The 27,659-nt window shown below is 44.0% G+C and overlaps 1 protein-coding gene and 1 long non-coding RNA gene across 2 annotated transcripts in view; both read left to right on the forward strand.

The window, feature by feature from the left end:
- The window catches only part of LOC308483058, a 229,625-nt gene that overhangs the window by 147,648 nt on the left and 54,318 nt on the right, over positions 1–27,659 (forward strand). The gene's annotated exons all lie outside the window — the stretch shown is intronic.
- Positions 973–27,659, forward strand: part of MMP2 (matrix metallopeptidase 2) — a 31,266-nt gene continuing 4,579 nt past the window's right edge. Inside the window, exons 1-10 of the mRNA XM_081016582.1 lie at positions 973–1,378; positions 5,374–5,600; positions 7,637–7,785; positions 11,560–11,688; positions 12,306–12,479; positions 17,007–17,180; positions 17,676–17,849; positions 20,112–20,267; positions 21,074–21,203; positions 23,871–24,007. Coding sequence (XP_080872708.1) covers positions 1,175–1,378; positions 5,374–5,600; positions 7,637–7,785; positions 11,560–11,688; positions 12,306–12,479; positions 17,007–17,180; positions 17,676–17,849; positions 20,112–20,267; positions 21,074–21,203; positions 23,871–24,007 — 1,654 coding nt within the window. The 5' untranslated portion in view covers positions 973–1,174. The remainder of the gene's footprint in view (positions 1,379–5,373; positions 5,601–7,636; positions 7,786–11,559; positions 11,689–12,305; positions 12,480–17,006; positions 17,181–17,675; positions 17,850–20,111; positions 20,268–21,073; positions 21,204–23,870; positions 24,008–27,659) is intronic.

The following is a 27,659-nucleotide window of genomic DNA, read 5'->3' on the forward strand; positions in this document are numbered from 1 at the left end:
CACAAGTGGAGTAGCCTAAGGCCTCTCTTCATCTAAATCTGGCCCTGGTGCTCAGGTTTTGTTTTTAGGCCATAGGTATCTGGCTGGCCCTGTGAGAATAGCATCCCTGGTCACCCGATGGTCAATCTAACCCAGCTGCCACTAGATCTACAGGTCTTAGGGATAGATCAGTGCCAGACAGCTGCTGCACAAGATCCTTTAACTGGCACTTAGCATCTAGGGCCAGCATAAGAACATAATGACTCCATCTAGTCCAGAATTCTCTTCTCCCAGTGATTATCAGATGCCTGTGAGAAGCCCACAAGGAGGCTATGGGCACGACAGCATCTTCCACTTATGATCCCCTGCATCTGGCATTCAGAGACATGTTGTCTCCAGTACTGGAAGTAATATACAGCCATCATGACAAGCAGCCATTGAGAGTCTTGACCTCCATGAATTTCAGAACCCCAATCATGACAAATTATCCAGTAAGCCACCCGTCCCTGGTCTTAAGTTCTGCTCTAAGGCATTCAGAAATTTAAGGACATCCTGAACACACTTATCCTACTCCCTGTGGATCGTTGGTATCCTTCGTCCAGCTCCGACTCAAGGAAGGGAGCAACGTCCATATCCTTGGAATGACTCTCCTTCAATTGGAAGCCACAACTCAAGGGACATTTTACCAGTGTGGCTGGGCCCAGCCGGCCTCGTTATCCAGTCTCAGAAATGCTGCTTAAGCCCCCCTCTGTATTCATCTCCTAAACAAGCATATGATTCCTTCAGCAATGCATCTGAGCTGAAACTTGTAGCAAGTTGTAGTATGGAAAGGCATAAACTGGTCTGTCAACTCTTGTCTCTTTTTCTTTTCACTGTTCAAAGAGGGATCTGTCTGTTGCTACCTTAAAATCTTAGCAAAACACACATCTGGTAACTGCCCCTTCTCTTCTCTCCCCCCCCCTTCATGTTTCCACTGGGTTTTCAGACTTCCTCTTGCGGTGATTTGGAGACTGCGCATCTGGATTTCTTAAACATACAAAGGAATTGCTGGAGCAAGCAAAAGCAGAAAGAGAGCCCTGAGAAAAGTTAAGATGTGTTGATAAGCAGCTGATGGGACCTTGCAACTCAAGACACTGACAGTGCCAAGCTCTTTACGAAGACAGGGCTTCAGGGAAATAATACGAATCGAAGCAAAATGAAGATGCACATCTCCTTCAGCTTTGCTGGTTGCATGCTTAAAATCCTGTTGATCCACACCTCCATTTTTCACCCAGCCTCAGCTCCACCACCACCAACTTTGAGGCTTTCAGAAGACGTGCCAGGCAGAGAACTGATCCCATCACCCATCATAAAGTTTCCAGGGGACATTTCTCCAAAAACTGACAAAGAACTGGCATTGGTAAGTATGTGTTTGTTTGTTTGTTTGTTTGTGCCCCCCCCCATTTCCCTTTGAATAATATTTTGCAAAGTTTGTCTTGCTAATTCTCTGATTCTCTGTAACCCAATAGCCACGGCTTTCCATCTCTGAGGTTCCTGGGTGGGGAATAGGAGCTGGCAAAATTATCAGCTTTCAAAATGTTGAAGCAAGCTCTGTTTCCCCTCATAAAACTTTTAAAGTCAGGCCAGAAGTCTGTATTTTTGAATGGCTGCCCTCTGCCTCTGCAAACAAAGTTCATCAAATTGCTGAAGATTTAACAGGGGAAGAGGGGGGGTAGCGGAATTGTATAGAAAGTAAACAGGGTTTTTTAAATTTTGTTTCTGAAGCATAGCTTAAGTATAGCCTGAAAGACAATTACTGTACACAGGTGGCTTTGTTTTTAGCAGATATAATGACTAGTCTCGACCAAGATCTGCTTGAAGCAGTAACTGCCCCTTGAAGCTATTCTCAAACTATGTTCTATCACTATTTCTGAAGCTGCACTGAAAAAGTTTGGGAGGATGTCTGCTCTTAGACATTATAGCTAGTTACAGATTTATTTTTTCTGTGTTTATTTGATCTGTCATAAAAAGCGACCTTACAGAAATGAAGATTTTAGGAAAAAGGGAACCATAACATGTGCATTGCAATCTGATGCATTTAACTGAATTGTCCTTCATGGGGCTTACTCACAAGTAGATATAGTATCACAGCCTAACAGGGTAACCCTATGGATGTTTACATGGAAGGAATCCCATTGATCTCAGTGGGGCTTACACCCTAGAACTAAATGTATCTTAGGCTGCAAGTCAGAATGGTGCAGTGGTTAGAATGTTGAAATAGGACCTGGGAAACCAGGGTTCAAATCCACACTTGGTCATGAAGCTCACTGGGGCAGTTGCTGCCTCTCAGCCTAACCTATCTCATAGGGTTGTTGTTGGGAGAAAGAACCATGTATGACACCTGGAGCTCCTTGGAGAAAAGATGGAATAGAAATGCAATCAACCCATCTTTACAAGGGTGTAAGCCCCATTGAGCGTAATGGGTCTTCCTCCTGAGACAGCATGCAAAGGTCTGTGCAGTTAGGGCAGGAAAAACCAATGCGGTACCATACAGATGTTGCTGATCTCCCACTTCATCTTTCACTATTGACCATGCTGGCTAAGGCTGATGGGTACTGGGCCCCATCTGTACCATACATCTAAATAACTATCCTACCACTTTAAAGAGTCAAATATTTTCAGGCTCTAGATTGGCCCCACCCAGCCAGGCTGGTAACTGAGCTGTGCTAAGGAAAGGTCAACATAAGGGCTTCCTGTTCAGGCTGGGACCCTGTCCGAGCAACAGGCTGTCTTCACCCTGGTGTGTTTTTGTGAATCCTTTGGCTCTGATTTCCTGGCTCTCCTTCAGACTCTTCAAAATGCTGGGTCGATTTGGGTTGCCTGAGCCCAAGCCCAGACACCATCACCACACAAATTGGCTTGAATTGGTTTGGGATTCAGGCATTGGCTAAATCTGGTGTACAGCCCTACCACATTCCCTTGTGGGCAGCCTTCCAGAAGCCACATACCAGGGTCAAGGAAGATCAGGGGCAAAAGTGAGTAGTGCAATCAATGTGACTCTTACCTTCATACAGCTAGGTACATTCCAGCCATGCAAAAGTCAGTGTTTGCTACACCCACCCACATCACCTCTCCATCCAGGCATGATCATGCAATTCAAGCCAGGCTAAAGCACTGGAGGAGACTAAAGAGCACTGCTGTTGAGGGGTGTGGCTTTGGGCATGGCTGTCCCATCCTTGAGGAAGACGCCCCAGGACATAGAATCTGCAGGCACCCACCCCTTGCCACTTCCAGGGCCCCACAAAATTGTGTGGAAGCCTCTGGGAGATCTTGTGTGGCTCTCTTGTGATCTTCCTGGAACCTGCAACCTCACCTCACAACCCTGGTAAGTGAGGCTTTGGCAGAGATGGCAAGCAGGGGTGAGAAGTGCATGCACAGGGCAGTACCTTCCCATTTCTCCTCAGGCTGTGAAATGGAAGGTGCTACCACTGGCTTTGGGAGAGGACACAGCTTAAGGAGAGCCCTGGAGTTGGTAGCCAACACTGTCTCCTGTGAAAACGAGTTCCATAGTTTAATCATGCACTGCGTGAAGAAATGCTTTCTTTGGGTAAGGAAGTACTGTTGTTGAGCTATGGGCCCATCCAGACTGGGGGTGGTTGTTTTTCACAGATGTATTCTACAATATGTCATTGACACAATAAAAGTGCATCAGTGGGTTATACTAGGTGGCCCACACACATCATTTTGCTTTATTTGTTGTTCTGCAATTCTTCCCCATTGTTGCCATCTGGCGGGACACACTTGCATGCTAGTGCAACTAAATTGGGATGAAACCACAACAACCCTAGTAACAGGATTTCAGTAGGAAGTTATAGGGTCGGGGAGAGAGGGGGTTTATTGGTTTGTTTTCTACTTGTTCTTATTTGTATTATATATCTTCTGGGGGGTTTTCTTGTATTTTTATGTTGTGAATCCCCCTAAGATTCACTGATAAAGGGCGGTATACAAATTTAATAAATAATAATAACAATAATAATATAGGATATGCAGTGATCATAAGTGAAGCAGCATGTCCATGCCAAAACTTTTGCAGACACAAATGATGTTGAGAGCAGGACCATGTATAATTACTCCCAAGACCTTCATAAGCACCAATCATCATGGTGATGACCAAAGTGTATCTGGATGAACCCTACATAGCTCAACGTTGGCTGGAGTTGCTGGGAGTTGCAGTCGAAAACATTTGTGAGGCAATTTGCAAGACATCCAGGTGGAGTAGTCTGGTAGAAAGCACAAAACTTAGCTTAGTGTTTGGGAGGTGGCTTTGGTAGTGCAACACAACAGAATTTTTTTGGACAAGTCTGGAATGCGAATCCCATAGCAAGTAGCTGTCTATTTGTTTAAGGAAGGGAGCATCTGGAGGAGACCACATCGATTGCTTCTGGCTTAAGTTATAAAGCCAAGAAAAACATTACTGGGAGGTGGGCAGGGAGTAACACTGTTTTTCTGGCAACTGTTTGAAAAACAGAAGAATCCAGCCAGGCAAGCTTCCCCCCTCCTTCCCCTGGTGAATTGGCATGGCAACTCTAATCCCACCCACACTGTGATTAGCAGACTGTTGCCCTGATATTATCAGTGACTCGAATAAGGTGCAGAAAAGGGCAGACAAAGTGCCCAGAGGTATGGGATACCTTCTGTACAGTGGTACCTCGGGTTAAGAACTTAATTCGTTCTGGAGGTCCGTTCTTAACCTGAAACTGTTCTTAACCTGAAGCACCACTTTAGCTAATGAGGCCTCCTGCTGCTGCTGAGCCACTGCTACGTGATTTCTGTTCTGATCCTGAAGCAAAGTTCTTAACCCGAGGTACTATTTCTGCTGTCGGTTTTTGAAATCTGCATGAGTATCACCAAGCATGAGCAATAATTCTGACCCCTATTTCCCCCTCATGCTAATGGGATTGCAGACTAGGCCCAGCCCTGTTTAGACTCCCAGGCCCTGGTAACTACTCCCCTCCCCACCACACTTTTCACCTACCATCACCTGTACTTGGACCTTGAATGTTAGTTACTTTCATTTAAATGCTTTGCTAGTGACAAGTACAACTGAAAGTGTATAGTCCATTGTGTCCAAAACCCTTGCAAACATGTCCACCATTCATTGTTGCTTTAGAAATATTTACCAGCTCACCTATTCACACATTTTCATTATGTGTGTGTGTGTGTGTGTGTGTGTGTGCGCGTGCGTGCGTGCGTGCGTGCTTAGCAGCTTAACAATTCCCATCTACAAAAGCTGCCCTCTCTGGTCACCTTGAAATAATTCCTTCTCACCACTGGTTAGTCATCAGACAAGTTTCCAAACTTCATAAAAAGCCTGTTGTGACTGATTGTGCTGTTTTCTTTTCTTTTTGGTTGAAGCAATACCTCAACAAGTATTATGGGTGCCCGAAAGACAACTGCAACCTCATGGTGCTAAAAGATACCTTGAAGAAAATGCAGAAATTCTTTGGGCTTCCTGAAACTGGAGAACTGGACCAAAACACCATAGATACAATGAAGAAACCCCGTTGTGGCAATCCGGATGTGGCCAATTATAATTTCTTCCCGAGAAAACCAAAATGGGAGAAAAATCTCGTCACATACAGGTATGCATACATACTATCAGGCAAAACATTCCATGTTAGGGTGCAATCTTAACCTCGCTTATCTGGGAGCAAGTCCCATTGAGTAGACAGGCATACCTTGGTTGTCCCAAGAAGGAAGCCTTTTTATAACTTCTAGCAGTTTAGCAAGGCCTTCTTACCAGGTAACTTTGGAGGGGAGAAGGAGATCTATCTATCAGATTCACTGGTCCCAAGCTGTTTAAAGCCTTACAAGTCCACATGAATGTCTTAAAGCTAGCTTGGTAAGCAAACCAGCAGCCAGTATGCTTGTAATGATATTATATTGATTTGTTCTTGTTCTTATTATGTATTTTCTGTTCTCATTTTGTATTTTTATGTTGTGAACTGCCCTGTGATCATGAGATGAAGGGCAGTATACAAATTTTGATGATGATGATGACAGACAGAGAGAGATCAAAAAATGGAAGTAGATTTGTAAGAGTAGTTTCAAAACATCTCCTCCTCTTTGCTTCAAATGTATAGGAGGAAAAGCAAAGCATGAATGGGTTACCTCTGAGACACCAGTGTTGTACAGGACAAAGCAAGCCTGGGGTGCAATGTAGCTTTCCCAGAATTGAAATCTCAACACTAAGAGATGCCCTACTCTTTACACAGCTGGAGCAATCCGAACCCTCAATATTCATCATTAAAAAGAGGGGGAGCATCTTTGGCCATTATTCCAGAACACCATGAGTTCTTCTGGGAGAATAATGGCTATCCCTTTCTTTCAAATGCTGTTGTTCCATACAACTCCACAGAACAAAACACCACAGGCTCCACTTTGTCTGCCTCTCTCTCCTTCTGCTTCTTAAAAAATAAAATAAAATAAATGTAGTTTTTTTTAATCTGGCACTTTGATCTGGAGGTATTAACCCCACATCCATGTTATGCCTGCAGAAAGAAAGCCGAACCAAAATTACCCTGCGATCTGGACAGCAAATAGTTTAACAAGCACTTCATCGTCCATTAAAGTCTGGAGGGATAAGTCTTAGGCGGAGGAAGTACAGCAGGGCTCTTTTAATGATTTCCATATCTATTTAAGTCCTGTGGCTCAGCTTTTTAGTGTGTGCATCTTTTTCCAGTGCCTCGTACAGACAGTGTTGCTGGCCAGAAATTAATAATGGCACACAAGCAAGGTTGTGTGTGTGTGTGTGTGTGTGAGAGAGAGAGAGAGAGAGAGAGAGAGGCTGCAATTCTGTTTGTACTTATTTAGGAATAAGCCCCACTGAACACCGTGGAACTCGCTTTAAGAAAAAAAACCAAGGGATCAGGCCATACATTTTGTAGGAATTCTGGCTTAAAGCAAGGATGGGGAACATCTGTGGTCCTCTAGATATTGTTTGGCTACAGCTCCTGTCATCTCTGAATTTGGGCTTGCTGGGAGTTGGAGTCAAATAACATATGGATGTTCTCTATCCCTGGTTTGAAAGGTTGCTTTATGCTTTCTTTCCGGAGCATTTTAGGGACATTGACCCAAGTTTTGGGTCTTTCCTATTAAGCCCCAGATCCCCTGAGCTTCTCTTCCTTTAAGCACTTTAAAAGAAATTGTTTAAAGGGGTTGTTACTCATGGTGCAAATTGCCATGCCAGTGAGATCCAAGGCACCCCGCTATCTTAATTTGCACATATAAACTAGTCCTCCCCAGGTGGACCCAATCTGGCACAACCTGTTCTGGCCAAATCCCAGGTTAATCCCAATCTGCCCAATTTGCTTTGGGATTTGGCTATACAGTAGCTGGTTCACAGCTCTAGTAATATAATAACCACCACCATCACCACCACCAGCAGCATTACAAGAACACTGTGCAACAAGGAATTAGAACAGACATGAATCCTTCACACACATACCCCCCCAAAATAACGAGTCTTATATTAAAAGACTGATAGCTATAGGGCTCTTTGTATTGCTTTTGCTGCAAGAGACTTAGTGTGGCTGCTATCCCTTTCGGGGATTTTCTCCACCTGATCCATACCCTTCTCTGTTTTCTCACCCCACCCTACCCTACTTTTATTGTGAAGGATTTTAGGCTACACCCCAGATCTGGACTCAGAGACTGTGGATGATGCTTTTGCCCGAGCCTTTAAAGTCTGGAGTGATGTCACACCACTGGAGTTTTCCCGAATTCATGATGGTGAAGCAGATATCATGATCAATTTTGGACGATGGGGTAAATATCTCCATACAGCATTAAGGATAAGAAAACCTGAGGGACAATATAGCTCTCTGTCCATTTCTGCCTTCTCCCTTCTGTATCTATCTTGGTCTGCACAGGGGATTTATTACCTGGTACTTTACCCTTTCCCACCAGCTCTCTTCCAATGCATGAACAGAAATACATTCAGGAGATCTAGGTATGTAGACCACCCACCCACAGAGCACTTGACTGGACTAGTCCAATAGCATATATATAGTGTACTTCAGAACTGTTCAAATTCACCTGGTACAGTCATTATCTCAGTTGTCCTTACATCAGGTAGCAGAACTAGGAATTCTCTCAAGGGGAAAGGAGAAAAGAGTAGGGCCAAGGGTGGTTTGGGATGGCTCTGAGGGCTGATCAGAACAATTGGGGGAAGGTTTAGAGGCCATGACCAGTTCAAAACCACCATCATGATTGGTGGGAGAGAGACAGCCACTCCTTTTTTTTTTTTTATAAATTTTTATTGGGTTTTCAAATTTTTTAAAGACAAACACACAAAAATACAACAAAAACAAAACAAGACAAGGTTTCCTAACCTTGTTCCCTGGACTCCCCCCCACCCCCCTTCTTACATCCCTATTCCCATAATTAGCTCAGCAAGTTCTAGCTTCTCCTCCTTAACCTATAGATTAATATTTTTTATATAACTCTTCCTAGTTAACCCCATTTTTCTTATCCCCATCTCTTATAAACATTTAGATTCTTTCCTAAGGTCGACCCAAATTCCCTTCCACAGATTTCATTTTTATATTAGATATAGGCCCTATTCACCCGACCCAAAATTCATAAACATTTTTACAATTCTGCTTTCCCCTCCCCCCCCCCAGGTACTAGTCCCTTCTCAAATAAAAGTCAGCAGTAGTTTTTAGCCTGGATTCCTCACGTCCGAGGCTTTCAAATCTCTTTCAGTTCCTCTCCGCCAGTTTTGTTGGAAATCCTTTATGTTGGTCGTCAGGTCTCGAAGCAGTTCAATCTCCGTCACTCCAGTTTTTCTTCCCACCAGGATGCTTGATAACAACTGCTGCCAAAAATCAACCAGTCTTTCATGTTCAACAGGGGAGCCCCAATCATATTTCTTATTTCCTTTAAGTTCCTGTATTCCAAATACTTTAGGGGCCCCCTCTTTCATCTTTAACATCTTTTGCAGGTTTATAATCCATGTACTCCAAGAGTCTTTTTCCTTGCACTCCACCATTGTAGGCTTTTTGTTGATATTTCCCATCTGTACTTTCTCCTCCAATTCTTGAGATGTCACTTCTATTTCAGCTGCAGATTCCTTTCCTGTCAAGTCCTTAATGCATTCAGCAGAGTTACTTATTCCAGAGGTCAAGGTCATGAGTTGTTTATTCATAGTCAAGCTCTGCTCTTGCAATATTCCCACGAGAAAAAACATCCTGTCTATCTGTGCCTGTAATTTTCCATCTGCAGCCATTGTAATACCTTAAGAATCCCCCTAGGGGGATTCTAGTTGTTTTGTAAACTTTTTCCAACAGTCCAAATCTTTTTTGTTTCTTTCTTTCAAATTTCCAACAACTTTGTTTCGATTTATAGCACTTTTAGTCCAGAGAGATATTAGTTAACAAACTTTTAACTGAAACTGTCCCTTTGACAGCTCTTTTGACAGCTGTCAAACTCCTTATTCCTCTTCAACAGGCTCAAACGCGGGACTCCCCCTGGTCCGGGGGGGGGGATTTCATCAAAAATTTCCAAAGTTCCACTCTCACTCTCCAGTACAACACTTCTTTTGTCAAATCGTGGAAGTTAGTTTCTTTTATATTAAACAAAATAACCTCTCCACCTTAGTTCTCCGTTCCTTGCTTAGAATTGTCTGTAAGTAAGGGGGGTGCGGACTTCCTTTTAGCACACACCCCGGTCGTCTCGAATTCACAGGAAAAGTTTCTTAAAGCCAAATTCCATCTACTCACGGGTTATTCTTTTTCAGTCCAATTTTCAAGGAAGGAAGTCAGCGCTCTCCAGTCCTGGCTCGCGGCTTCGCTCCACCGAGGTAGCAATCGACTCTCAGCGCCACGCCACCCTCCGTACCCTCTCCGCAGCCTTTAAAAAGGCTCTTCGTGGGTCGGGGGGGCGCTTAAGGCGCCCACCGAGTCTTCCCGTCCGCAGGCTTCAGCGCCTGCGGTTTCTAAGGGTCCCCGCGTCGCCGGCGCGGCAAGACCCGTCCTCAGCGGAGCCGATTCCCTCCGCAGCTCGGAGGGAATCCGCCATTTCCTGATCGCGCCAACCCGGAAGTCCGAGACAGCCACTCCTGTCTTTGAGGCCCTCCAGACAAGTGGGACATTTTTTGTGGGTGTCTTCTGCAACATGTCTTTGATGCATCAGTGGTGGATTTATACTGGGCATCATTCCACTCTATTCATTGTTCTGGATTGCTTCTCTGGTGTTCATTCATTGTTGCCATTTGGAGGAGGACTATAGTGCAACAAAAGTGGGATAATACCACCACCACCCTGGAACATTTGGGGTATAAATAGTTACAGGATTTCAGGACGAAGCTAACAGGACATGTAGCAATTGGAAATGAAGCAGTATCTCTGCCTTGAAACATTTGCATGCTCAAACAGGACTGAAAGTGAGATTGCCTAAAGCTGCCCTGATGCCATCCTGACCACAAATCCTCATGAAGGAACAATGAAAAAGGATATCTGGAGGGGCTTTTATTTCAACTGACCTGAACGTGGGCAGTTGGGCACATGCAGACATACTCACCCAACCAGGCCCATTTTGTTTGTTTGGTCCATTACAATGGCATCATAGAATTGATTATTTGGAAGGGATCTGGTTGTCCACTGTGAGAAAAGGATGCTGGGCTAGATGGGCTTTTGGCCTGATCCAGCAGGTCCCTTCCTATGTTATTAAGTCTGCTCCATTCTTCTGGGATTCTGCCCTTCTATTTCTAGGAAGGGGTTTCACTTCTCAGCTATGCTCTGCCAGTGTGCCTTCGGCTGGCCTTGCTCTAACCTAAGGTACACATAGCTGAGAACTCAGGGTTTGGCTGGGAGCATCTGACATTTGTTTCCAATGGCAAGGGATCAAACCCAGAAAGTCCTCAGTGATGCAAAAGTGGTCACCGCAGGCAGTGTCGTTGGCCAGGCTGCTGGTGAGAAACTGATGAATAACAGGGTTATGCCCTTGCCAGGAGGTTGCTTTTCCAAGAAAAGCTTTCGGTGAAATAACGGGAGAAGCCAAGAACTTGGCCTTCACCCGAGGAGGAAGGAGAGACTTGAAATGACTTGGTGCAGAAAATACACACAGCTTTATTCATAGACACTCAAGGGGGGGGGGAGAGAGAGAGAGAGAGACCCTGAATAGCTCCAAGGTAGAACATCTGCTTTGTATGCATAAGGTCCCAGGTTCAGTTCCTGGCATCTTAGTATAAGGCAGTTTCCTATGTTGGTGGGGAGACCACAATAAAGAAGGCAAAAAAGGAAAATGCAGTGTTTATTTATATATTTCAGAGGTGTGTTTTCCCACTACTGCCAATAGGTCCCAAAGAAGATTTTTCATCAATAAAATGTAAATCAGCACAAGAGATTAAAAATCAAATATAATAAAAAGAATTCCTTAACTCAAACGCACACAAAGTAAAACAGAAAGGGAAGCATCATCAGCCCATAAAAATTGTAGAAAAAACAACCTAGCTATTTTAAAGAGGGCATGATTATTCAACCATTTTAGATATTTGTTTTCCTGTATTTAATGCCACTTGATTTCTTCTTTCTTCTGCAGAGCATGGTGATGGGTATCCTTTTGATGGAAAGGATGGTCTCCTGGCTCACGCCTTTGCCCCTGGGCCCGGGGTTGGTGGGGACTCCCATTTTGACGATGATGAGCTTTGGACTTTGGGTGAAGGACAAGGTATGGCAGCTGCTGATTGATTCAAAACATCGCCAAATGTCGACTGTTACCAGAAAGACTGGACAGCAAAACAGTGTAGGTCAGCTTTCCCCAACCCAATACTATCTAGATGTTGTTGGACTCCAACCCCCACCATCCCTAACCACTGACTATGCTAGCTGAGGCTGATGGGAATTGGAGTCTGAAATATACAGAGGACACCAGATTTGGGAAGGCTGGTGTAGATTTAGGGCTGATCCCTCAGAATTACCTTCAGGTGACCATTGGCAATGTTGGCTCAGGGTGATAGGTGTTGGAGTCCAGCAACATTTTCATATGCTAATATTTAGGAACTTATGCAAAATACTATAATTTAAATGCATCTCACACCAGAGTGGGGAAGATTAGAACCAGGTGAATGGTGAGCACCAGCTCACTTTGAGGTCTTCACAGATTAGCTTACATTAAACAGCTTCCACTGTTTAATGTATTTCCAGATGACTCTCCTGTAGTTCAATGTCTAAGCAAGTTCTTTTAGCTACCGTGTTCTTTGACACCCCGCTCTAGAAATTATACTGAGAAACTCACATTTATATTTTGACCCCTCCTGACAGAGTCTCTGTTCTTTCCCTTTCAAGTTGTTAGAGTGAAATACGGCAATGCAGATGGGGAATTCTGCAAATTCCCATTCCTGTTCAACGACAAAGAATATAACAGCTGCACCGACGCGGGTCGGAGTGATGGATTCCTTTGGTGTTCGACAACATACAACTTTGATGCGGATGGCAAATACGGATTCTGTCCCCATGAATGTAAGTTGACTGACAGAAGCAGAGAGCTGCGCTTTGTTTTAATTTGGAAGCATATTGTGGCCTTTCCCAGATGACATGTATGATGTCTTTAGTTTCTCATTGGAAATATGGGGTCAATGGTTGTATCAGTGTGCCTCCAATTGTGTAAGCTGGCCAGGTCCCTTCCATGCAAAATCCCTTTGGAGACATCAGAGTGCTGGTCTGGACATGATAGTTTTGGGGTGCACTTGTGGTATAGTGCTTTAAATAGAAGGTACAAATGTGGCTGAAATCTCACCGCTATCAACATGAAACCAATCAGCTTTTTGCTTTTAAGATTTTTGCCTACTCCATCCCAGATATTTAGCAAAACTAAAAAAATGACGTATTTAATCTTGTTTTGTTGGTTTGGTGTTGTTTTTCCAAGGCTTTGTTTCCCCATAAGCTTGCCACACAAGGGGATCCCACCACAGGTGATATGATGTCCCCTGGTGTACTCCAAGAAGCCAAAAAATTAGAGACAGGCTCTTACTCAGGGGTCGGCAAGGCTTACTGGGCATGGGCTGGATCACTCCCGCAGAGATCCTCCGTGGGCCAGGCCGGCCCAGCGCTACACCGCATATCACTTCTGTGCATGCCTAGATGCCGAAAATCGTGCCTGCGCAGATGCAATTTCCAGTGTCTGGGCATGCACAGAACTGATTTCTGGAGCCGCGGAAGAGAGTCCCCACGCCGCTTTAGCGCAGCACGTAAGGACTCACTGAGCGGGTGTCTCAGTTTGGGGTTGGCTCATGAGCTGGTTAAATGACCCTCATGGGCCCCTTCCGGTTTACTGGAGCATTATGCCAACAACATATAATTTGGACTTCTTAATCCCCACAACTGGTTTTCTGAGGCAAACCTCTTTTGGCAGTGGTGTTGCTAGTAGCCATGATGGCTATGTACTCATGGATAGTTTTATCTCCTGTGAATTTATCTACTCTCCTTTTAAAGCCTTCCAAGTTGGTGGCCATCTTGTGGCAGTGTATTCCCTTGTTTAAGTATGCACTGTGTGCAATGCTAAAATTTGTCTGGTCTGAATCGCTCATCATTGAACTTCACTGGATAACCTAAGTTTCTAGTATTATGGAGAGGGAGAGGGAGAGGGAGAGGGAGAGAGAGATTACTCTTGGCTTGCTCTTTAATTCTTTTTTAAACTAGAATGGATGGAATTTGAACCACTTGTATTCAAAGCATGCATTCTGCCATGCTCTGCTAGGGGAAGTGGGTCTGGAACCTGAAGAATGGTGGTGCTTGCACATCACACTAATAAAATCTCTGCAAAATAAGAGTGATGCTTTATCTTGGGCAGGTACCAGGAAATAGACCCTACTCATTGTAAGTGCAGTAGAAAAATATGAGTTGCACTTTGATGAGTTCCATCTGTCCACTTCCATATTGTAAGACAAGAATTATAGAGCTCTTATCGGTCTCTCAGAGAGATATAACTGTATGTTGCCAAAGATAGGAAAAGTGAGATGAGACCATTAGATCCCAGTTATCTTCATTCTGCCACATTTTGTTGTACGGGAAGCCTTGAAGCTTTCAGAGGCAGAAAATGATTTTTAAGCTCAGCAAATATCTTGGGGCTTTTCTTCTTCTTACAAAGCTCTTCAAGCTGCCCAGTTTTTAAGCAGAGAAAAAGTGACGCTCTATACTTTGAGAAACCACACATTCAAATACTGAGGGGAAAGTTCTGTGGAATCTGGCAAGCTGAGCTTCTATTTGGTTCCTTGCTCTTGCTAGCTGTGGATATAGAAAGTCAAGATTTACAGACAATTTCTCTCTTTGAAATTTGGAAGGAATTCTTAAAGGGGAAAAACTTGTTCACAGATTGTAAAATTGGTGCGGTCTGTTGTTCTCAAGCCAGGATGTCAAATGTGGAGACAATTTTTAGGAAGGAGGAAAGTTAGATGCTAAATATATATGTATCTACTTTCTCTCTGCCAACACACTTTGCTCCTCCTAATAAAATATCTCTCTGGCTGGTCCTGTAGTGGGAAATGATGTCCCTGTTCTCTTCCAGCATTATGTCCTTCTATTTCTTATACACCAGCAGCATTGTCAGATCCCTTAAATGTCGAACCTGACACTTGGGAGGTGCAGCCTTGGAGCTAAAAGGTGATGCTTGGCAGAATTGGGGGTGGAGACTGGTGAGAAAAGGTGCAGCCTAGTGGTACATGAGCACAGAAGGTTGGACCATGCCTTGTACCAATCTACCACCTATTAAGCTACCAGGAAATGACTCAGCACAAACAATACAGAGACTGCAGAAGGGACAGAGAGAGTTTGAAGAAGAATGCAAGCTTGTTTAAATAATGTTCTTCATTTTATATTACTCCTGCTTGATTCTTAATGATAGCTCACACCAACCGAAAAATGGCTGACACCTCCAAATGGAGCCTTGTGGATGAGGTGAGGTGGAGAGAATTTCAGAAGCAAAGAAGTAGCTTGCTCACTTGAATCTTTCTGCTCATCTTGATAGCCTTCCTCCATCTTCCATGGAGGCAAACCAGTGGCATTATCACAGTACAGGTACACATTCAGGCAGGCAAAAGCACCTAAGGAGGACGCAGAGCAGGGTTGGTGAGTGTGTGGTCTTGGAAGAGAGGCATGGGCAGAAGAGGCCTAGGGACAAGATAGAAAGCCCTGTGGAGCCACATCTGGTTCTCAGGCCTGAGGTTCCTACCTCTTTTTAAACACAAAACCCCATGGCCCTTATGTTTCAAATGAGCATGTTCCAGCTTGCATCCTGACCGGGACAGAGTGACTTCTTTCTTTATGGTTGTCAAATCACTAAAGACTTCTCTGCTGTTCACACAGCAAAGAAGGCTAAAGAAAATGGCAGAAAGACAAAGGCCTGTTTGACTTTTCCCTGTGTCTTCCTGTGTCAGCCAGGAGCCTACAGTCACTCCAGGATGAAGCAACATTGTACTCAGTTTCCATATGTTTGTGATGGATTTGGGTTTGGTTTTTTTGCAACTTGTACATGGCTAATAAAATGTGCATTTGAAAATGTGGAGGCGTACAGCTGGAAGAAGCTTAAGTGGAAAGCGAGTGACTCATCTTAGCTCACTCATCTTTTTTTGTTTGCTCCAGCAAAGATACTTTGCAGAAAAAGAATTCAAACACAGGCCTTTGGATAACATTTCTTCTCCTGGAACTTCTTTGCCCTAGATCAGGAAAAGTGAGGAACCTCAGACCCAGGGGCCAAAAGTGGCTGACTTGTGAGCAGAGGATTCCCTCCTGTGGTGCATTTGAGGTCTTCCCTTGGTGCTCACTCTCCCCTCTCTGCCCCATTGGTCATTGAGCTGAAAAAGAAAGTTGAGAAAGTGACTCTCTTTCCCACTTTCTCTTTCAGTTCTGTGTGCATTTCAAAGCTCAGAAGAGCCTTGGATCTTACTTTTGCCCAGATCTCTTGGGAGAATCGTGTGTGTGTGTGTGTGTGCTCGCACGTGCACACACACTTTCTCTCTTTCTGTCTCTTGGAAGGGAGTTGATCTGAGGGAGAGAAATGATCAAAGGATGTGCTGCCCACAGCATTCACTCCAAAATCCAAATGTGCCTACATTGAACTAAAAAGGTTGGCATCCTCTGGTCTACAATGTTTAACTGGACTTCCTGGCAGACCAAGAATGATTCATGGGCTGCAGGTTCCTCACTCCTAGAAGGTTGCAGGTCTAATCCTGGACAACCACTCTCAGTCAATGACAACTGTGCAATGGTAGCAGCTTTTCAGGGTTTCAGGCAAAAGTCTTTGCCAGCAGTACCTGGAGATACCAGAGACTAAGCCTGGGACTTTCTGCACACAAGGTACACACTCTACCATTGGGCTTGCATCAAGTTACATAGCGGCAAATCCAGAAGGGCAGGATCCCTTCATCATTGTTGCAGGCTAGATTATACAGCTTCCTAAGATGATAGAATAACCTTACAATTATACAACAGTAAGGGGTGCATTGCAACAATCAATGCAGATCTCCATGTGTTGCCTTTCAGCTAGATCTACTGTTTTCTGTGCATGTACATGGACAAATGTTTTTGAGTGCTCCAATATCATCTTTTGGGGTGACTTGAGTTGTGTTTTCCTTGAAGTTCCATGGTATGTAACAGAAATTGTGCACTGTCCTTGTGAAACAGAATAACCCTGCGGTGTTCTTCTTATGTGCCTTCTCCAGAGTGACCCCAGGAGCCAATCCTCAGTAGCTGACTGACCTCCTTTCACTCTAATTGGCTCCAATCAGAACAAAGAGTGAGAATACTTCTCAGTGGCTGCAAAGCTCCCCTTTCATGGTGATTGGGCAGCTGTAGGAGATGGGGACCCTACTGCAGAAGTAGTAATAGCTCTTTGCCTCATCACTGATTCCAGACCACTATACCTCTGGCCGCGCAGTGGCGTAGCGTGGGTTGTCAGCACCCGGGGCAAGGCCGCGTAGCCACATGTGCAGTGGATTAAAGCGCAAATGATATCTTCCAAATGTTTGAAATGTCTTCCTCCTCCTTCTGCAGTGCTATTCACAATGGGTGGAAATGGTGATGGGCAGCCGTGCAAGTTCCCCTTCAAATTTCAAGGCAGCACCTATGATAGCTGTACCACGGAAGGAAGAACAGATGGATACAGATGGTGTGGGACCACTGAAGATTATGATCGAGATAAGAAATTTGGATTTTGTCCAGAGACAGGTAGAGTCGCTTTGCTATTGCATGGGTAGATTTATGTCAATGAAAGCAACCTCTCCCCTATGACATTGGTGGCTGTGTGTTAATGCTTCTTAAATAATTACTCTTCTCTTTGGAGAGAGGACCTTTTCAGGTTTCTTAATCTCCTAAGGATGGGAAGATGGAACGAAGCAGGTGTTACTTTTCATGCCAGATGATGATGTATGACAGTGGTGGCAGGTGCTCTTTGGGACTGGTGGGGTAGAAGGCCCAGGGACCACTAGTAGGTGGCGCTGGAGCCAATGACGGGCAGAACCAGAGTCATCTTGCTCCCTGCTGAGTTCTGCAGGGGCAACACTGCAAAAAATAAGATGTGGGTAAACTGAAGGAACCAAAAGCTGAAACAAACTAGAATTCCAGGAGCACAGACAGAATGGCAGAGTGAATCCAGAAAATAATGAAGGGGCTGAATGGGAAAGGGAGAAATCAGCTCTTATTTTTGCTTCTTCTTTTCTGCAGCAATGTCAACAGTTGGTGGAAACTCTGAAGGAGCACCCTGTGTTTTTCCTTTCATATTCCTTGGGAATAAGTACGAGTCCTGTACCAGCTCTGGGCGTCAGGATGGGAAGATGTGGTGTTCCTCAACTAGCAACTATGATGAAGACCGCAAGTGGGGATTTTGTCCAGATCAAGGTAGCTCTTTTCCTCATATTTATTATTTATTATTTGATTTACATCCCACTTTTCTCCAAGGAGCTCCCAGTGGCATACATGGATCTCCCTCTCTTCATATTATCCCCACAATAACCCTGTGAGGTAGATTAAGCTGAGAAGTTGTGACTGGCCCAAGGTCACCCAGAGAGCTTCATGGCCAAGTGGGGATTTGAACCCTGGTCTTCCAGATTCTAGTCTAACTCCCTAACCACTACACCACACTGGCTGTCATATATGCATACTAGCTCCAGTTCTCTAAAGTAGGAATTGGGGATGCACAATCACTCTAGTTCCAGCATGGGTAGGGATAAATTTGACACAGTTAGCATTTAAAGGTGAACCTACATATCTTGCCCTTTCTCAAACATTATACAAATTGAATCAATATCATCCTTCAATATTTGCACTTCTTTGAATTTTGCATTGTGGTTCTCCCATCATGTAATGTATACAAAAATGCCAATGCAGGGGGTAAAGTGTGCATACATATACATATCTTTGTGAAAATAACATACAAAAATATATTAGGGGAAATTACTTTGCAAACATATGTATTCTATATTAGGCAAAATTGCACACAAATGGGTGTGTTAGGAAGCATTTGGAACAAAATGGTGGTGGAAACTGAGGTGGAAATATGGAGAACTGAACTTAAAAGTTGCAAAATGAGAAACAAAACTGCTGGTATCCTCCCACTCCTAAGAAGAAAATAGCAGGGCTGCCCTCTGGGGTCTCCTGGGCTCTACACATGTCTGGCATGATTCAGGGGGGGGGGCATTTTGTGATTCACCTCAGGTGCCAAAATGTCTTCAGCCAGCCCTGCTTGTGGACATTCCACTATGTCCCTATGTGGATTTGGTTAGGATGATTCCAGGGGTTCCAGGGAAATCCTAAAAAAAATATGCATCTTAAAACAGTCACCTGAGCAAAAAAGCAAATTGAGGCATACTTATGAAGCATACTGAGAGTTGTTCTGCATTCCTTCATCTCCTTAGTCTTGCTTTTAACAGAATATAGCTGCTTGGAGCAGCTTCTGGATGTGGCACCTCAACAACGGCAGATAGAAATTATTTCAAAAACAGTGCAGGAAGTGACTGTGCACCATTTTCTTCTCTTTTATTGTACATACGACATACCCTCATGCTTTACGGCTGGGTGCAGCCATTTTGCTGAGCACACAACCCTCCCTCCTCTTAAACATGTTGGTCTTGGGGTAAGCTTGCAAAACAGATTGAACCAGATTGTGGTTGCGTTTGTCCTTGGTGAATCAAAACATCTCACTTAGGCACTTCTCAGAAATACGACCTAGAATATTATGTAGAATAGATTGCAAAACAGCAAAACATAAAACAAATGAGTCACCTTCACAACAGGAAGAAGAGTTGTCTCATGAAATTTCCTAAGTGATGACCTCTGAAGACAGGAACATAGGAAGCATTCAACTGAAGGCCAGAACAAAGTTTACAAGCACAACTGTGGTCACATGTGGTTATTTCCATATTAAATTGAACCCTGCTTTTTCAGTAATTCTGATAATGTGGAGTGAACCTATACATGTTTCTTGTTGTTGCTGCTGCTCCTGCTGCTGTTCTCATTCTTCTTCATTATTCCTCGCAAAATTACAACATACAATGTTAAAAACAGTTAAAACCAATTTCAGTCAAGAAAATAGGGTGGGTCCCAAAATATGCATTTGTCAAAGGCCATGGTAAAGAGATTTATATTCAACATCTGACACAGACTACACAATGAAGGTGCCAGATGCACAACCATGGGGAGGGAATTCCACAGCTTAGGGGCTACTACCAAAAGCGTATGTAGGGAAGGAGGGGGCCCTTCAGATATTTAAGGCCTAAGTTGTTTGTGTATGTCAGAGGCCAGGGCACAACACAAGATCCCACTCTGCTTTCCACACTCATTCAAAGATTTCTGAAAAGAAGCTATAACAGTTGAATGATACTGTAAACGCAATGTCACCTCTTTTCCTTTGTGCCAACAATGCAGTGCCACCTGTCCCCGGGCTTTCTCTGCTGAACACCTGGAATATTTTTAAACACTCCATAGCACCTCAGAAGCTTTGCTAGCACAGCTAGGCTATGTCTGATTTCAGTACACAGAAGCCGGATCTCTTCCAACCCCTAGTAGCAGAGCTTTTAAGGAATAGTCAGATTGGCTCTGTAATTAAATATATAGATAGCATTATGTTCAAACTGCCCCAAACCCGGTTTGTTTTTCTTTCAGGCTACAGCCTTTTCCTGGTTGCTGCTCATGAATTTGGTCATGCCATGGGACTAGAGCATTCTGAAGATCCTGGAGCACTCATGGCCCCCATCTATACCTACACCAAGAACTTTCGGCTTTCCCAGGATGACATCACGGGAATCCAGGAACTTTATGGTAATATTTCCACTTGTCCAAAACACATGTACTACATTTTGGCCTATAGCAGAACACATACTGTCCAAAGAAGCTTAGCTGATACAAAACCCCCTGAGACATCTCAGGTATTCTACCAGCCAGGCTGATAAAGATAGTGTTTAAATAAGACTGAATATCCCTTGCCACAGGGTTGGCCCTACCATTAGGCTGAGTGAGGCAGACTCCTTGGGCAGAGAATGCTGAGGGGCAAGGAGCAGTGATAAGGTGCTGGAGGACAGATCTGTGTGCCTTTCATTCTGCCCTGGGACCCATAGGCTCTCAGTTGCAATGGACATATGAACCCAGGGACATAAGAAGTTGCCTTATACTGAGTCATACCTTTGGTCCATCTAATACAGAGTGGTAGCAGCTCTCCAGGGTTTCAGACAGGGGACAATCCAAGCCCTACCTGGAGGTGCTGGGAGTTGAACCTGGAGCTTTCTGAATGCAAAGAAGATGCTCTGTCACTAAGCTGCAGCCTTCTTTTTACCACTGGATCCTGCTGCCCCATTTCCAATGCTAACATAAGATACATCTGCCAGTCTGGTCAGCTTCTGTCTATGGAGCAAGGGAGTAGCCATTTGTCCTTTGCCTCATGCTTCAAATGGTCACCCCTTTCCATCCACCTCTATTTGTTGCCCTGATCCTCAGGCACTACATTTTACTTTCACCAGAAATAAATTTGGAAATGAAATTGTGTTGTCCTCTTGTTGACATCTCTTTTTTAAAAAAGGAATAATCACATTGAGACCTCATTCCATTATCAACCTTCCCTTTATTTGCAGGGGGCTCTACTGATGTTGGTCCAGGCCCAAGTCCAACACTTGGGCCAGTCACCCCTGAACTATGCAACCAAGACATTGTATTTGATGCTGTTGCTCAACTCAGAGGGGAAATCTTCTACTTCAAAGACCGGTAGGTGGGAGGAAATAGTCTGTTTTACTCAAGTTATCTTGTACCGAAGCAAAAGCAGAAGCCGAGGGTCTATGATCAAGTGTTATTCATGTTGTTGGGTTCTGCAGGGTCAGTCTGGATGATGCCTTGAGTCAAGTGGTATAGATAAATAAATGAAGAAGAGGTGCAGCATCTGATGAGCTACATTCTTTGAAAGAAGGGACTCTTGGAGATAAACTGAAGTTGGCATGTTTGCTATATCTGGGACTTCCTGTCTCTCCCTTTAATTCTCTACTTAGACTAGCTCTTGTTTTGCTATGGCAATAAACATGTTAAAAGTATTGTCAGCAGTACTGCCAAGAGAAGGAAAACCCCAGTTCCAATGTTACAAAACTGGCAAGGACAAAAATGTCAGTGGATATTGCATTGTTCCAGACATACAAGAACTGTGTACATTTTTAAAATGACCAGATTTGTTCCAACAGTTTTGGAAGCTGACCCAGTTATGTGCAGCGCAGAAACATGAGAGGCTTGGATGCTTTAACTTAAACCAAATAACCCATCCAGGCATGCTCAGGAAAAGGAGCTTTCAAAATCCAAGCCACTTAATAGTTGTTGGTGCCGGCTGCATGCCCAGAAATCTCTCCCCTGTTGAATTTTTCAGCTGGAATTCTCTTGGATTTTCCTGAAGTACTAAAATGGCCCTTTCTAACTTGCTAACTCTGGCTTGAAAAAGAAAGGCCCTGTTATCTTGTCTCATCCCTCCCTCCACTGCAGAGAGACAGAATGGTTCCATACCTGAGATCAGGGATTGGGATCCTGTGACCCAGCAGAAGTTCATGAACTGCAGCTCCCATATCCCTGATCATTGGTCATTCTAACAGGGGTTGTTTGGAGCGGGAGTCCAGCAATATATTGAGGGTAACAAATTACCATCTCCTCTTAATACAAGGCATTCAGTAAATTAGTTGCTTGTGAGATTGGCTCACTGGTGTCAGCTTCCCCCCTCCCTTTGAACAAAATATGAAACCTTAGATGGAATAATATCTAAGGTAACTTTTCTGCTCCGTCAATGGAAAAACTTATAGAGCTGTATTCAATGCAGTTCAAGGTTAAATTCACTTCATGGTATACTTGTTGTACTGGTGAAGTGTCTTGCAGTGCAAGAGAATGCATGAGCAGATTGCTGGTAACTTTGTTGCACAACAGATGGCACAATCTCTTGTGCAACGAGTTTCTGCCAGTGCAGCTGTTGTCTTGGTTTCATCTACTGTTGAACATTAAAATTAACCCATCCACTAGCACAAAAGCCCTTGCAGTAGTGAACGGAGAACACTGGGTACAACCCAAAATTTGCTTCCCCTGTGATGACACGTGACCACTGACCTATGATAGTATCTCATGCATCTTGGTATGCTCATGAACACCAGGGTGGTCTAGGTGGGTCTATTGGCACAGGATGTTCAACAGCTTCCGTTCTGTCCAAGTGACAAACCGTGGAAAGGTCCTATGTGATTACTTCTGCCCATGTGGCTGTAATATTAATTGTGCATTCTGCAGCCGTGTCAGCTGGGACAACAACAGTAGCAGCAGACGGGAGTGCGAAGAAGACCATATTTTGCACATAAATTGTGCTGCGAAGGCCACCTAAGTCCATGTTCCAGTTACAAATCATGACTGTTCTTTTTCACTCCTGCTGAAATCCAGCCTCCATTCCACAAAATGCAAAGCTGGATATTGCTGGTAGACAAGGTTCTAATACAAGCAAGGAATTTTCTTGACGTTCAGCAAATTGCAGCCTCATCCTTTTGGGAAGGGTTCAGCAAACTTGTTGCCTACTGAAATGGCCAGCTGGTACAAGGCCATTTTGTGTGTGTGCGTCCTTTGAATAAAATGAACTGCTTATCAAGCAAAGTTGGGGGGGGGGCAGAGAGAGAGAATCACAATGGTGCTTTTGTTAACATCTTGGGCTTCTCCACTCCCTTTCCACACACACAATCAACCACCACCACCGAAATCAAACTGCAGTTTTTTAATGCTCATAAATCGGAAGGAGGCACTGCCTTATACATAAAACAGCTCCTAAATTACCCGCTTTATTCCTCTGATGAGCGGTTTTAATGCTCCAGGCTTCATTTACAGCCAAGCTGTTTGATAGATGATCATTAGATTTGATCTTTTTGGTTGCTACAATCATAATCATCCAGAGTAATGCACCCAATACAAATGTTGGCATTTGCCAAATGCGTATCCATCTGTTCAATGTGCAGCGACGGGGATGGTTGAAAGGGTTTAAGTGCCTTGTAAATGGGTTTATTTGCTGGGATAATTGAAGCACCAAATACATTCTTTTTTTCTGTTCTGCGGTAAGAATTAATGTAAGTGCTAGTGAACCAGTTATAAACCATCAACGGCTGTGTGCGGCACATTAAGGTGTCTATGGGACAAAAATGCCTCCCAAAGAAAGGAAGGCTCACCAACCTTTGATGCAATTTTGTTTAAAAAAAATCCTAATCATTATGTTTGTGTTGCTGATGGAGTGTGTGTGTGTGTGTGCGCTGCGCGCGCGCGCGTACACACACACACACAGGCACTTAAATGCACACACGCACCTTTGCCAGCAGTGATGAGAAACAGATGTGCCAATGAATCAGCCCTTTGTAAACTCACTGTGATTTTTCTGCCTAGATTCATCTGGAGGACGGCAAACCAACGAAACAGGCCAAGTGGTCCTTTGCTGATTGCTACGTTCTGGCCAGAGCTCCCAGAAAAAATTGACGCTGTCTACGAGGCCCCTCAAGAAGAGAAATCAGTCTTTTTTTCAGGTAGGCTTGGATGGAAGGTGTACAGTAAGCACAGTTTGCAGAAGTATGGCATTCTGTATCCTTTTATTCTGTAGACCACGTTCTTAAATGATAAACTCAGGATGGCTAGGTTGGAGCCCTCCAGTTGTTGTTAGACTGCAACTCCCATCATCCCTGGCCAGTGGCCAAGCAGGCTGGGGCTGATGGGAGATGTAGTTAGGCAACATCTGGAGGGCTATCCCTGACTTAGAGGGGGAAAGTCATGATGCAACACAATTCATGCCATCAAGAAATGCATGAAAGACCTTAAGAAAATTAATAACAGATCAGTATCCTGGTGGTGGGAAAGGGGGCTTTAACTGTTTAACCCATTACAGACCTGTGCTGGAACTTCCTCTGCCCCTTTGCTATGACTGCTGGTTGTTTACTTTATTATTATTATTATTATTATTATTATTATTATTATTATTTATTATATAGCAAAGTGCTCCTATCTGAAAGTAAAAAATACAGCGATAATAAATTAAATATAAAAGCACTGCATGCCCTTTTGTGACTCACAAATCAGCTGGTTGTGGCAGCAACTTCCTTCTACCTAATGGTAGGGCTGGACCTGTGACTTGGGCTTTTCATATTTTGCAGCAGCAACTCCCAGCTTGCTGTTAGGATAATGTGAAAAGGACCCCATAGTTCTGGGACAGACCAACAGGCCACTCCCTGTGAAGAGGAATTGACCTATTGTGTTCTGTTTTTGTTTTTCATTTGGTTTCGGGTTTGTTTGTTTCAAAGTATTGTAATTTTTTCTTGATTTTATTATTTTATCTTTTTGTAAACCGCTTTGAAGGTTTTCCTTTTTAAAAAATATCAAACAGTGTATAAATTTTAAGAAATGAATAAAATAAACCACCAGGAACTGTAGCTCTGGGGGACGCTCAGCACCATTAAGAAATCTCAGCTCCCAGGATTCTCTGGGGGAAGCTATAACTGTTTAAAGTGGTGTTATAGTGCTTTTAAATATACGGAGTGAATGTGGCCTCATGGGGCAATGAAAGCGAGGGAGAGATTGCATTTCCTCTTGACCATTTACGTGTGTGCCTATTGATATCGGCTGCAGTTGTGCTGGCTGACCTAGTGGAATTGGGAGGTTGTTGTCAATGTTTTGAATAACTGAGCCAGCAAAAAAGAAAAGTGTGTTGTTATCCATTGCAACATGACTAAACATCTCCAGGCATGCTAAAGGGAAAAAAGGGAGGGAAAACCTATGGCTAGATGCTGCTCAACAATTTCTTTAAAGGGAAGGGGAAAGTCCGATAATGAATTCCACATGGCTAAAGGGCCGCTGAGCTTGGATTCCATGATAAACTGGATGTAGCCAAAACACCTCATTTGTCTGTGTCCAAGCATTACATCCCCACTCCCCCTGTGGGACCGTAGGGTGAAGTAGGGTTTTAAATACTGTTTGCTGAAGAAATTTACCGTAGTTAGCTCACTATATGGAAAAATCCAAAACAATGCAAACTGGCAAATTGCTAAGAGGTCAGCAAGCAAATCTCTGTGTTCCAAATGTTATCAAACAAAAACACCCCCAGTTCTCATCTCAAGAGAGTAAGAGTCATGTGGTGGGCCTTTGCCCAATTTAAAATAATGTACAGGCTAACCTAAAACTAATAAAAAGAATGTGCATGCATAAACATTCTGGTTGCTTGGGCACATGGAAGCTATAAAGTATGTAGGCTATACCAGTAAGATGAAACAATAATGGGTTTGAGTTCTTGGTTTCTGTTTATACCATTTGCAGTGTGGCATCCATCTCTGAACCACTCCTAAAAGTGTAGGCCTCAAGCATGCCGAGTTCCAACTTTTCTAAAGAAACGCTTTTTCCCTGTTGATCACTAGGTCACCACCACATATATTACAAAAGCCACTCCATCTCTTCCTGGAGGGTGACAAAGGGTCAGAGTCAATGTGGCTCACTCTCAAGGAGAGGACTACGCTAACAGCACTACTCAAACTTGAGATCCACCAGGCTGAGAGGGTTTGGATTTGGCTAGTCTTGAGCTTTCCCAGCTCAGCCAAAGCTATACTGGCACAGGGGCAGACTTGGGTCTTTCAGAATTCAGCAGCGCCCTGTGTAAGCCCAGAATTCAGTGCCCTCCCCATGCCTCTCACCTTCCATTCTGCTCAATTCACTACATCATAGTTGTGACACCCCGCAGTGCCCCTTAGGCTTGGTGCCCAGTGTGGCAGAACCTGTAGCACTGTCCCAAATCTGCCTTTAGCAGGTGTAATTCCCTTACCCCAGCTGAGCCGGAGATATGCTGGTGCAAATCCCTTACCTGGCTCAACTTCAGCCAGTGGAATTTACACCAGTGTAAATCCCCCCAAAGTGCCATTCCAGGGGTGTGGCAGCAGCATGGCAGGGACAGGACGGAGCAAAGCAAAGCAAAGAGAGACATCTATTCCAAACCCATTTCAGCTCGGTCCTGTGAGCTAGCAGCCCAATGGATATTAGCCAGCAAAAAGGGTAGTCCAAGTGAAATTCCAACTGAAAAGAGTTTGGGATAGGGACAACTTAATCTGGTGAAAATTACATTGGATTTTTTTAAAAAAATTGGGTTGTTCTGTTAATTTCTCTCTCTGGTACACAAACTTGCTGTTGCTTCCAGGTGAGTGTTCTGTTGAGAATTCATCTTGCTTCCTTTGCACAAAGTTTGAAGGGACGTTATATTGCATTATGTTAAGCAATTGTTACCTCATACTTAATTTTGTGACAGCAGTCACGAAATTAAAAGACGCCTGCTCCTTGGGAGAAAGGCGATGGCAAACCTAGACAGCATCTTAAAAAGCAGAGACATCACCTTGCCAACAAAGGTCCGTATAGTTAAAGCCATGGTTTTCCCAGTAGTGATGTATGGAAGTGAGAGCTGGACCATAAAGAAGGCTGATCACCAAAGAATTGATGCTTTTGAATTATGGTGCTGGAGGAGACTCTTGAGAGTCCCATGGACTGCAAGAAGATCAAACCTCTCCATTCTTAAGGAAATCAGCCCTGAGTGCTCACTGGAATGACAGATCCTGAAGCTGAGGCTCCAATACTTTGGCCACCTCATGAGAAGAGAAGACTCCCTGGAAAAGACCCTGATGTTGGGAAAGATTGAGGGCACAAGAAGAAGGGGACAACAGAGAACGAGATGGTTGGACAGTGTTCTCGAAGCTACAAACATGAGTCTGACCAAACTGCGGGAGGCAGTAGAAAACAGGAGTGCCTGGCGTGCTCTGGTCCATGGGGTCACGAAGAGTCGGACACGACTAAACAACTAAACAACAACCACCTCATACTTTCCAGTGAATATCCCCCATTGTTTTCCTTACTGGACAAAGTTCAGCTTTTCTGGAAGCAGGTTAGCTGCATCAAAATGCCAAATCCACTTCAGTTGCACAACCTAAATTTGCCAGGATGCAACTGTGTATCCCATTCACAAAACAGAAACACCCCCGAGCCCCAACTTTTGAGCTGGAAAAGTTCTGAAATGAACTTTTGGCTCCTCTCTACCCATTCCCCCTTTAGCTAAACTGTGAGGAAATCTGAGAAGCTCGGATCGAGGTAACCCTTTTCCCTTCCCGCTAACCTCATTTGTAAGTGAGATCATTATTAAACTTGATGCTTTTGTTT

The sequence above is a fragment of the Podarcis pityusensis genome (genome assembly GCF_964106645.2).
Source record: "Podarcis pityusensis genome assembly, chromosome: 8".
Taxonomy (NCBI): domain Eukaryota; kingdom Metazoa; phylum Chordata; class Lepidosauria; order Squamata; family Lacertidae; genus Podarcis; species Podarcis pityusensis.